This window comes from Bufo gargarizans, chromosome 7 (genome assembly GCF_014858855.1).
Source record: "Bufo gargarizans isolate SCDJY-AF-19 chromosome 7, ASM1485885v1, whole genome shotgun sequence".
Classification (NCBI taxonomy): Eukaryota; Metazoa; Chordata; class Amphibia; order Anura; family Bufonidae; genus Bufo; species Bufo gargarizans.
The window spans coordinates 31,576,368-31,589,270 of NC_058086.1; the positions used below are offsets into that span (position 1 = coordinate 31,576,368).

Here is a 12,903-nt window from a genome sequence, read left to right on the forward strand (position 1 = left end):
CTCACTGCAAATTTGGGGAAATCCTCACAAGATCTCCTGTGTGTGAATAGTCTCTGTGGTACTGGGCGTCCCTGCTGCGTCAAAGTAAGAGAATAGAAGCCAAGGATTGTGGCTCTGGTTTAGCATTGTCCTCAGAGTCCTCTGTTCCCAGCCCAGCCTTGCACAAGCTCACAAATTGCAGGCGAACATCTTTCTGCTGGACTTGGGGGGGGGGGGTGGAGAGAGCTGTGTGGCTGCACCCTCTAGTGGGAGGAGAACACTGACAAGGAGTTTAGGATGGGACTCTCAGTAACTTCCCAGCTGTTACAGAGTGTGATACTGACATGCAGAGCTGGATCTGCCTTCATGTGCCTCTCCACCTAGCAGCCCCCAGCACACCCCTCGCCCCCATTAGCCCCCTGTCACCCTGGCAATACCTCCACGCCACCTCTTTTATAGCCAGGAGCATGGAGGAGCCTTGCATTGCCCTGCCACCCCATCCCTTCTGAGAGAGCACAGGGGATTCTTGCAGGCAGCCACAAATAAGAACTTCTTTGCACTTGTTCAATGTGGAAAGAGGCTTTCTGAAGTTGTCACTTTACAGGGGGAACCATGTGGACCTCGGCTGGCATCCTGTGCTACTTGGTCGCGTGCGCGCTTTTGTGGCAGGAGATCCTGTGCAGGAGACTTCCAATGGATACTGGTCAATGTGGACTGCCCAAGTCGGTGAGTGAGATACCAAGTACTTCTGGAGTCCTCTTTAGAGTGCAAGCTCTTTTGCTCAATAGAGTCATTCGTCTTGTGTCCTCCTGAGTGTGTGAATTTTGAAACTGTCTATCTGTCTATCTACTAGCATACATGCAACTTTGTATATATTTTTATTTATTTATTTTATTATGTATGTATTATTTATGTTCATATATAAACATATCTATCTATCTGTCTCATATCTATCTATCAATTTATTATCTATTTATCTATCGATCTATCTATCTCATATCTATCTATCTATGTATCAATTTATTATCTATCTACGGTATCTATCTATCGATCTCATATCTATCTATCTATCTATCAATCTATTATCTATCTGTCTATGGTATCTATCTATCTCATATCAATTAACCTATCAATCTATTATGTATCTATCTATGAGATCTATCTATCTACGGTATCTATCTATTTCATATCTATCTATCTAGCTATATATCTATCTATCTATCTATCTATCTATCTACATATCTATCTCTCTTGTATCTGTCTATCTCATATCTATCTATCATCATCTATCTTGTAAATGCTATATTTAAATTAACTTTTTTTTCTCCTGAAAAATCCCCCCCCAAAAAAATGTGAATTATAGCCCAAAACACAATGAATCTTATGGGTTAAGACGTGCAATAACGATCCTACTGTTCTGTAGGAACTCATCAGTCTGGTTTAGGATGGGGGGCTGGGGTGGAAAGAAAGCTTTTGATTTAAATCCTATTTATCGGAATCTGCACTGAGAGGATTCAGTCCATTATTTGCGCACCCCATGGTGTCTCTGAACTGGGATTGACCGCTGGACAAGATGCTGCTTGCTGAGGAGATGTCTTTCTTGACGAGTGATAGGAAAATTACCATGTGTCACCTAAGCTGGCCTGATGATAAACATTTATTTGGGGCCTTAGAAGAATGATATGCTTGGTAGGGGACAGGACCCCTTTCCTAAAGTGATATTAAAAGGCAGGAACCTTCTACTTAAGAACTTTGAAAAACTTTGATTTAATGTTCTCCTTCTGTTTTTTTTAATTTATTTTAGCAAGAAGAGCTGAATTCTTTCCTATGGACAATCAAGAGGAATCCACCTGCTTATCTCTTTGGAACTATACACGTGCCTTATACCAGAGTATGGGATTTTATACCCCAGAACTCGAAGAAAGCATTTCAGGATAGTAACAATGTCTACTTTGAGCTGGACCTTACAGATCCTTACACCATCTCAGCTCTGGCCAGCTGTCAAATGCTTCCTCAGGGGGAGAATCTACAGGACGTTCTGCCCAAGGACCTGTACAGGAGACTTAAGAGGCACCTGGAGTATGTGAAGCTAATGATGCCCCATTGGATGACCCCAGACCAGAGGGGCAAAGGGCTCTACGCTGATTACCTTTTCAATGCCATCGCTGGCAACTGGGAGAGGAAGAGACCTGTATGGGTGATGCTCATGGTGAACTCTTTAACGGAGACAGATATAAGGTCTCGGGGCGTCCCAGTTCTGGATTTATATTTGGCACAAGAGGCTGACAGGATGAGGAAGAAAACTGGAGCTGTGGAGAGGGTAGAGGAGCAATGCCATCCACTTAACAGGCTCAACCTGTCCCAGGTAAGACCTTGAGTTTTTGATGTAAGTTAACAACATGGAGTTTTTTTCAGAAATAGGAGCTAGTGGCATCAATGAGGCATAAGTCACACTGTACCTCATGTCTCAGTGATATGCACTTTAGAATTGCTTACATTTTGGCTTGGGAACTATACGTAGACACCTATTAGTATTATATCTGGACAGTGCCCATAGCCTTACGATGGAGAACGATGACACCGAGGGGTAAAAATGTGGCATCTTGTATTTCATTACATCTTGACCATGGCATCTGATTAGGGCAACCCAGATGAGTGCATTGTGATGTTGCTAGGGTCATGAAGCAGACCTTTCCACAGGGCCGGAAAACCATGCGTTGATACTCTACAGGTAGCCATGGACTACCACAATGTGGACCACCAAAAGATGCATTTGATAAGACATACATGTCTGTTGAATTTAGATACTGAAGCGCTACAGTCAGGGGCGGAATGGAAACTTAAAGTGGCTCTGGAAAAAACACTAAAAGTGGCCCCGTTTTGTAGTCGGGTCCAAATCGATGGAAAGCAAGGGCCAGCAATACCATATTGTGGCACTATATACCGCCCCAACAGAGCCAAATACCATAGTCCATCACAAAATACTGCCAGCAGCACAAAATACATACCCAAAAACTTCCACTGGCCGGCTGCGAGGAGGGCTCAGGTGGCCCCCTGGGCATTGGCCCACCGGAAGATTCCCCATGTAAGGTCTATGGCCAGTCTGCCCCTGGCTACAGTGGTGTCCATTTACTTGCATCCCTTCAAAGGATTCACCTTCAGGTTGTCCCAGCCACAATGTCCAACTCCTGGGCAAGCTGCAATCAGTTGAAACTTGCCTACAGGTTTCCGTCAGGGACTATGAGACGCATAGTCTATGGGCAAAGATATGATGTGACATTGCAGCGGGGACTGATGGCAATGGCCAAATGACACTGGAGCGTATCCCAAAACTGAGAAGAACCCTTCATAAACTTCCAAAGAAAATCCACAGTAACTTTTTAATGGTGTCAAGAGCTTGTAAAATTTGCTGACACCAGAGACGTAACAAGGAATTAGCAGCTCATTATTACTGCCCCCATGTCCAGCTCCAGGAGTGCTGGCAGTACTAGGTGTCCACTTCGGCCAAGTCACGAACGAACACAGGAAAAATAGAACAACGCCCAGGCCTGACCTTATCACGTGTGACACAATACACACATGTTTCAGCAATCTGGCTTTTATCATTGCACATGAATGGGAATTCTCATTAGCAGAAATCTTACTCCATTGATTCCCATTCAAAGAGTTTAGAATTGGGTGAGCGTCCCTTTTCGGGGTTATCAGAGATGATTAAGCATTCTCTCCATCAGCGTCGGGTGGTCGCAGGTTGCCATCAACCTTATTCTTCTAAGAAGGTGTTTGCAGAATTGTTTGAGTTTTACTGGGGGAGGACGATGTCTGTAGGGTCCTGGTGTTTGCTTCTCTCCACATTGAAACACAGGGGCCCGATGATGCATAAAGGGGTCTTCTGGATTTACTGAATACATATGAAAAATAGGAGAAAAAGAGAGAGAGAGAGAAAGACAGAGAGAGAAAGAAAGAAAGAAAAAGAGAGAAAGAAAGAAAGAGGGAGGGAGAAAGAAAGAAAGAGAGAGAGAGAAAGAAAAAGAAAGAGAGAAAGAAAGAAACAAAGAGAGAAAGAAAGAAAGAAAGAAAGAAAGAAAGAAAGAAAAAGAGAGAGAGAGGAAGAGTGAGAAAGAAAGAAAGAAAGAGAAAGAAAGATAAAGAAAGAGAGAGAAATGAAGAAAGAGGGAGAGAGAAAGGGAGAAAGAAAAAGAAAGAAAGAAACGAAAGAAAGAAAGAGAAAGAGAAAGAAAGAAAGAAAGAAGAAAGAAAGAAAGAAAGAGAGAAAGAAAGAAAGAAAGAGAAAAGTAAAAGGGAAAAGGAGAAAGAAAGAAAAAGAGAAAGAGAGAAAGAAAGAAAGAAAGAAAGAAAGAAAGAAAGAAAGAAAGAAAAAAAGAGAGAGAAAGAAAGAAAACTGTAACTGAATATTAATAGTGTATTATATATGGGATAATGTATCCTCTGGTGTGAATTATATGGCTGTTGTAAACCATGGGGTTAGGCGATCATATGCTTGAAACATACAAGGTTGCTTTTTACAGCTCTTTGTAAATCCAGGTAAATAATTTACAGATGGAAGTGGGATATGAGATAGATAGATGGATATAGTATTAAAATAGTTTTTCCACTGACAGATATTTGTGACCCATTAATGAAGGATCAGTGTGTGATTGGTTGGGTCTTACTGCTCCTTTTTTATTGTACTCTGTTACAATGTATCATATTCTTTTCAGCCGTTTCTCAGTTATATCTATATATCTATTTCTAGGAAAGCTGGGTGACAATCGATATCACTGCTATCCTAAGTGGTGTCAGCTTCTGAATGGCTCATGTGTCTAGTGAGGATAATGGGGGGGGGGGGCTGTATCTCTGCTTGCTGTGCCTCTTTAAAACATCTGTCGCCGCTCTGCATCGTAGTTTTGCTGCGGTTTTCTCCTTTGACTTCAATGGGAAATCTGCTGAAACATCTTTGAGGCTTTTGGCACTGAGTCATTCCCGATTCAATGTTTTCCAGGTCCCCTGTGTAAAGTGTGTTATCATGGGGCACCGGGCGGGTTGTATGTTTATCCGCAGCCTACACGTGCTGGATGCAATATACATCTGGGCTCCAACAACAATACTCGCCCGCAGACAAGTTTACAAATTCTCTGTCACAAGTAGACAAACTGCAAACACAGTAACACTGCACAAAGCGCAAGGCTGCGCCGGGGGCGAGGGATAGTCAGAGGGGCAGACATCGGTTCCTCAGTTATTCCTCCATATTTATTAATAACTTAAAATCTGTATATTATATAGCGCTGAAATACTCTGCATCGCTGTACCGACATCAACCCCACTCATTTCACACACCCATCACTGGAGAGAACGGTTTCCCTTTAGAAAAAAAATAAAATCTTCGCTTTATCAAAATGATTAGGCTGAATTCACACACAGCGGATTTCTTTCAGAAATGTCTTCATCTGCCCAACTCTTATAAATGGGGGTTTTACAAAAATATCCACGTGCGGCAGAAACAGCGCCATTAGTCTCAGTGGAGGTAAAATACGAACATTATTCCTAACATGAAACTACATTTGGAGCCACCTTAAATAATAAAGTTGAGCATTGCATAAATAGCAATTCCTAAAGATGATTTACAGCATTAAGATATGGAGTTATTCTAAGCATTACTCCCAAAACTGCCAGGGTTACACGGATGCGATTTTTATTGCAGCATTACCTATAATATTACTGAATACGCTATTATGGAATTGCTACTTATGCAATTTCTTTAGATATTTTTTAAGGTGGCAACAAGATAAAAAATTTACTTTCGAAAATCAAAGCGGAAGGGAAATTTGACTCTAAAGCAGCTGCAATTTTATCCACGTCATTTGGGAAATAACACAAGAAGAAAGGGTGTCATATTATTATTTTTTTGGGTGGTGTCACCTAATAGCTCGCGGGATTTGATCGCCCTCCGTACATCCGCGAAGACGTCGGACTGACAATTTTCTCCTCAGGTCACAAACTCTGTCACAGCCAAAGAAAAACACGACTGGCAGAAAACCAACGTTATTTGATACCGCCTGTCTGGATGTCGGTAATAGTGATCAGAGGGACGATTATTTACCCGCCATCCGCACGCCAATTATAATAATGGCCGCCCTGTCATAACTGCTTGTGATTGGATCTTTGGTTCCCGGTGACTTTGATTGACAGGTCAAGAACGCTCATCTGTGTGCATAATGTCACTGTGAGCATTCCTCAGGAGCGGCTTCGATAAAAGGGGAAGTATGGTAACCAGTTTAACGCTAGATGCCTTGCAGAAGGTGACGAGGAAATGTTCTGCGCAAACTTCCGATGGTCCGGCATCCAGGCGACCGTAACGAGATGTTCCAGACTATCAGCATTTCAATAAGGGCTCATGCACACCAACATATTTTCTTTCCGTGTCCGTTCCGTTTTTTTTTTTTTTGCGGACCGTATACGGAACCATTCATTTTAATGGCTCTTCAAAAAAAAAACGGAAGGTACTGCGTGTGCATTACGTTTCCGCATGTCCGTAGTTCCGTTCGACCAACGGATCTGCAATATGCGGATCTGCAATTTGCGGAACGGAACGGGCGGCCCATTGTAGAAATGCCTATTCTTGTCCGCAAAATGGACGAGAATAGGACATGTTATAGTTTTTTTTTGCGGGGTTACGGAACGGAGCAATGGATGCGGATAGCACACGGAGTGCTGTCCGCATCTTTTGCGGCCCCATTGAAGTGAATGGGTCTGCATCCGAGCCGCAAGAACGGCGGCTCGGATGCGGACCAAAACAACGGTCGTGTGCATGAGGCCTTAAAGAGGACCTCTCCTGACGTGACTACTTGCATTCCCTATGCAATGACAATTCCGGTGCATTTATTCCTCCATTATTCCTGCTATGAGTTTTATAACTGGGTGTTACCAGTGGGGGGGAGGGGGGGAGTCCCTGCACAGTTACCAGTGAGGGGGGGGGGGGGGTGTCCCTGCACAGTCACCAGTGGGGGGGGGGTCCCTGCACAGTTACCAGTGGGGGGGGGGGGAGTCCCTGCACAGTGGTACCATGTGGGGGGTGGGCCCTGCACAGTCACAGAGGGGGGGGGGTCCTGCACAGTCACCAGAGGGGGGGGGGGGGTCCCTGCACAGTCACCAGAGGGGGGGTGTCCCTGCACAGACTGGCACTAGCAGCACTGATTAGAAGAGTCAGACTGTGCAGGGCTTCACCTCCGACTGGTAACACCCAGTTGTACTTCTATTTCCAACTTCTAGGAGGAATAACAGAGGAATGGCACCGCATAAGGATACATGTTCCATCCAGAATTGCCTTTTCATGGGAAATAACATAATTTACTAAAATAGACATGTCAGGAGAGGTGACAGACCCTCTATAAGTTAGACATCTCGGCCCCTCGGCCTTGGCAAGGGTGTCCGGATACGGAACGGGGGCAGAGAAGTGACTCTAGGCAGTTGGGGAAGGAAAGGATAGCCGTTATCCGGAAGAACGTGTCTGACCCCCATGGGTGGCCATAAACTCCAAATACATAGATTCTGCTGCCCCCTCCGCACACATGAACACTCGGTCTGGCCGGGCATGCGTGTGTTCTCTATAGAAGGAGGGGAATATGGGAGGTGTAATAATTATCACCCATAAGAACTAAGGATTGGGCATGTTGATATTTTTTTCCTGACATCTACCGTCGAGGGAACGTCACACATTAGTCAGTCCTGACACCTAAGGGGGTCTGACAGCGCCCCATACAAATTAAACCGTAGGTGAATTGCGGGATCGATCTATGGAGCTCTGTACCTTGGACCGTGTTCACATGGTGGGTTTTTTTCTGCACCAGAATCCAATTTCAAGGGAAACCCGTGCTGTAGTTCATATGTCCTATTTATGGATCCTATGTCGCATAGACATGCAGTATGTGCCCAAACGATCTGTGGAGATAAGTGGCTGCCTCAGATTTCTGGCGCCACTTATCTCACGAGGAGAAGAAAAATCCTGTGGGATTTACGGAGGGTCTGCAGGGTAAGTCCAATCAATGGCTATGCTACGAATGAGATCCCAGGGGGGCCCGACCCAGCCCTGATTGGAGCACTGATGGGATTACCAGGGTGCTAATTGTGTTTTCCAGAAGAATAGGAGACTGTTCTCACACATCCCTGTACAATGGGCCGGTTTTCTCAATGGGTTAACCCTTGCAGCTCCAGAGGCTGAAACTCCCACCCGCTGTGATTGAGTTATCAGTAATTCAGGGACTTTCAGTACAGATTATTTGGCTTTTTGATGTCAGTTTGCCTCTCATCAGTATCTGCCGCGCAGATGTGCGAACCTGATTTGGACCCAAATGGTGCATCCCAGGTCCTGTGAATATTATCAGGACTTGTCAACAGAGGTCAGCAGCCCTGCTGTGTCCAGCAAGGGGTCGGTGGCCGCAGAGATAATAAAGTCTTCTATAAACCTTTTGATGTAGTTTATGAAATATTTGTAGTTTACTGGTACAGTATACAGATGTAGCAGAGCTGAGTATGTCATTGAACTGGTGTTTTAAGCCTAAGGTTGGGGCTACATGGCGGTCTTGGCTGCGACCATCAATCGTTGTCTTCTATAAATCCTTCAATATCGTTATGCAACATGTATAGTTTACTGGTATAGGTACAGTATACAGATGTAGCAGTGCTGAATCTGTCATTGAAATGGTGTTATATGCATAAGGCTGGGGCTACGTGGCAATCTTGACTGCGAACAATTATCAGCCGCACAGCCATTAAACTGAATGCCGTTGGAGCATGACTTAATGCAAGTTGCTGTGACCACGGCCCCAAAATCACAAAAAAGTGTTGTGTTTTTTTTTTGCGATTCTGGGGTCTCTGCAACTAGCAAGTTTGACAACCTCATTTAGTTCAATGGCTGCCCTGCTACATCCAAGGAAAGTTATTTTGTGCCTTTCTATTGTTCTTTATTTTTATTTTTTTTATAGACCGTGTTCAAGAGTGAAGGGTGTCTCAGCAATGTCCCTCTCACTGCAGTAAAGTCTATCAGCCTTTAACAGCCAATACCTTACTGACTGACTCCAATGCTCGGCCATGCAGATTCTGGACCTTCTAGTTCTTTCCTTTCTCTTTTTCTGGAGAACTGTGCAGTAGAGATGGCTTTCTCTCTGTGGATCCCTCAGAGATAGTGATTCTCAGGAGTTCAGGCCTAGTCCTCTGAGGAGTGAGCACATCTAGCTTCCTCTCACTTCCTCCTCTAGCAAATTACTCACTGAGCTAGGGGCGGACCTAAGTCCAACACCTAACTTCTCACACAAGGGCAAGATTTTTAACCCCGACTGATCCATAAAGTAATATGCTGGTACAAGGCATAAACGTATGAAATGACATCAAATAGCATTACATAACAAAAACAATTCGCAAGTGCCCTACTCTGGGGTACGGCAAATTATTCCCTGGTCCTGGGTTTCCAAGCATCAGAGACTATCCTGAGGAGAGTGGGCATTTTCCCCTTTTGACTTCCCTCTAGTCCGGCGCAGGCTTCCTTTGGTAGATATTCCTTCATTTCCTCAAATCTGGCACCGTACCTGCACCGTTGACGTTTCAACTTTTCGTAGACTCATCATGGCTTTTCTCAGAAATGTATGAGGCGGCCAATGGTCCCCTGCCTAAAATGTTATGGCTGACCTCCGTAAACCCATCCAAACACTTTTCTCACTTTTAAGTCATGAGTCGCGTTACATTAAATCAGGACTTTAGCAGAGTTTTTCTTTTAATAAGGCAAAAATCGGTGTCACGTTATATTACCGCCGTTTCCTACACCGCTATATTCTTTTCACCTCCAACAAAATGAATTTCCTTGCATAATATTTCTGCTTTTATCAGTTTCCCAGCCAAAGTAATTTAGCCGTGGCAGACATCCATTCTGTGAGCCCTTGGTGTAATTAAATATAACATTTTAAGATGACTCTGGCACCATTAATGTGTTCCTGACCTTACATTACTCTGTTACGCATTTTAAGCATTTGGGGGTTAACCCCTTAAGGACCCTGGGATTTTCCATTTTTGCGTTTTCGTTTTTCACTCCCCACCTTCCCATAGTCCTAACTTTTTTATTTTTCCATTCACATAACCTTATGAAGGCTTATTTTTTGCAGGACAAGATGTACTTTCTAATGGCACGATTTACGGTTGCATACCATGTAGTAGGGAGAGGGAAAAAAATTCCGAATGGGGTAGAATTGGGAAAAAATGCAATTCTGAAAAAGGTTTTTATTTTTTTACACTGTACACTATGCAGTAAAATTGACCTGGCATCTTCATTCTCCAGGTCAGTACAGTTCCAACGGTACCACACTCGTATAATTTTTCTTGTGTTTTAATAATTTTTCTTGTGTTTTAATACTGAAAAAAAAAATTCAACCTTTGAGGAAAAACTATTTTTTTTTCATAACCATATTCTAACCCCTATAACTTTTTTGTAGCTATGTGTAAGGGCTGTGTGAGGGCTCAATTTTTGTGGGACAATATGTTCTTTTCAGTGATACCAATTTTAAGTGTGTGCGACTTTTTGATCACTTTTTATGAAAAAAAATTATTGGGTAGTTAAAGTGACCAAAAATGGCAAATTGCCAATTTTTTTTTTTTCAGCTACGCCATTTGCCGTATGCTATTAATATTGTTATATTTTAATAGTATGGGCATTTTCACACGTGGCAATGCCTATGATGTTAATTTTTTTATTAGTTAAGTATTTTTATTTTAAGGAAAGGGGGGTGATTTGAACTATTTTTTTATTTTTATTTCTTTGTAAAAACTTTTTTTACTCCTTTTTATACTTTTTTTTAAGTCACCTTGGGTGACAATAACTGGCAATCATTTGATTGCTCATAGTATTCAGTGATGTCTAAATAGCCATCATTGAAGACTTAATTTGCACTATATCAATACAAGGCTGCCTCCTAGTGGCCTGTATTGATATATACATCTAATTGACTCTGAAGCCTGCTTGAGGCTTCGGTCAATTAGCGCAAGGAAACAGGTTCCCCGATCTCAGCCGGGGAAAGCTGTTACCGGACCGGAAGCGCACGACTTCCGGTTCCGGTCTGCGCAGATGCCGTGGTCACATTTGACTGCGGCATCTGAAGGGTAAGCCATGTTTAGGGAGCGGGCGCCATGACGTACAGCTACATCATGGGTCCTTAAAGGGACATATGTACTCTATACGGTATTATTTTAACTTTTTTTTAAAACTTTGTAGAATTCTATATGGAAATGTTCCCATAAAAACCTGAGGTTTCCTAGGGTGAATTACAGACACGGGGTGGCCTAAATCAAATACTGCTGTCCAAAAGTTACTGGAAAAAGTTCTGAAAACTCTTTATAGCCACTAGGTGTTGACTCAGAAGATGTTTCTTCCAGAGGGTATGATGTTCACCAAATATGCCATGCTCTGGGAACGCCCCCAAACAGCATGGGGACCACCTATTAATGGGTGGTGTTAACTAGGGATGAGCGAACCCGAACTGTATAGTTCGGGTTCGTACCGAATTTTGGGGTGTCCGTGACACGGACCCGAACCCGGACATTTTCGTAAAAGTCCGGGTTCGGGTTCGGTGTTCGTCGCTTTCTTCGCGCTTTTGTGACGCTTTCTTGGCGCTTTTTGAAAGGCTGCAAAGCAGCCAATCAACAAGCGTCATACTACTTGCCCCAAGAGGCCATCACAGCCATGCCTACTATTGGCATGGCTGTGATTGGCCAGAGCACCATGTGACCCAGCCTCTATTTAAGCTGGAGTCACATAGCGCCGCCCGTCACTCTGCTCTGATTAGCGTAGGGAGAGGTTGCGGCTGCGACAGTAGGGCGAGATTAGGCAGATTAACTCCTCCAAAGGACTTGATTAACTGATCGATCTGCAGCTGTGGATCATTGAGCTGCTGATCCTCAATTGCTCACTGTTTTTAGGCTGCACAGACCGTTTGTCAGTCTCATTTTTCTGGGGTGATCGGCGGCCATTTTGTGTCTTGTGGTGCGCCAGCACAAGCTGCGACCAAGTGCATTTAACCCTCAATGGTGTGGTTGTTTTTTGGCTAAAGCCTACATCAGGGTGAAGCTGTGACACCAAGTGCATTTAACCAGCAATAGTCTGTTCATTTTTTGGCCATATACAAAATCAGGGGCAAGCTGCGCCTGTCACCAAGTGCATTTAACCCTCAATGGTGTGGTTGTTTTTTGGCTAAAGCCTACATCAGGGTGAAGCTGTCACACCAAGTGCATTTAACCAGCAATAGTCTGTTCATTTTTTGGCCATATACAAAATCAGGGGCAAGCTGCGCCTGTCACCAAGTGCATTTAACCCTCAATGGTGTGGTTGTTTTTTGGCTAAAGCCTACATCAGGGTGAAGCTGTCACACCAAGTGCATTTAACCAGCAATAGTCTGTTCATTTTTTGGCCATATACAAAATCAGGGGCAAGCTGCGCCTGTCACCAAGTGCATTTAACCCTCAATGGTGTGGTTGTTTTTTGGCTAAAGCCTACATCAGGGTGAAGCTGTCACACCAAGTGCATTTAACCAGCAATAGTCTGTTCATTTTTTGGCCATATCCCAGTCTAATTCTGTCACTAAATCCATACCGGTCACCCAGCGCCTAAATACTAGGCCTCAAATTTATATCCAGCTAAATCTGTCCCTAGTGCTGTAGCTGGGCGAGTTATTTAGTGTCCGTTCAAGCACATTTCTTGTTCTGGGTTGAAATACAATTCCCAATTTAGCAATTTCATAATTTAGTGGTTCCTGCTATATCAGAGCTCTTTGAAATCTATCCCAAAAAGGGTATATAATATTGAAGGTGCACATAGGGTCATTCAGAGTAACTTCACACACACCCGCTACTGTGTATTTCCAAGTCTAATTCTGTCACTAAATCCATACC

General features: G+C 43.6%; 1 protein-coding gene across 1 annotated transcript in view; it reads left to right on the top strand.

Moving 5' to 3' along the window:
* The first annotated feature begins 321 nt into the window (after window positions 1–321).
* Window positions 322–12,903, top strand: part of TRABD2B (TraB domain containing 2B) — a 267,881-nt gene continuing 255,299 nt past the window's right edge. Inside the window, exons 1-2 of the mRNA XM_044302192.1 lie at window positions 322–705; window positions 1,784–2,344. Of these exons, the coding sequence (XP_044158127.1) occupies window positions 592–705; window positions 1,784–2,344 (675 nt within the window). The 5' untranslated portion in view covers window positions 322–591. The remainder of the gene's footprint in view (window positions 706–1,783; window positions 2,345–12,903) is intronic.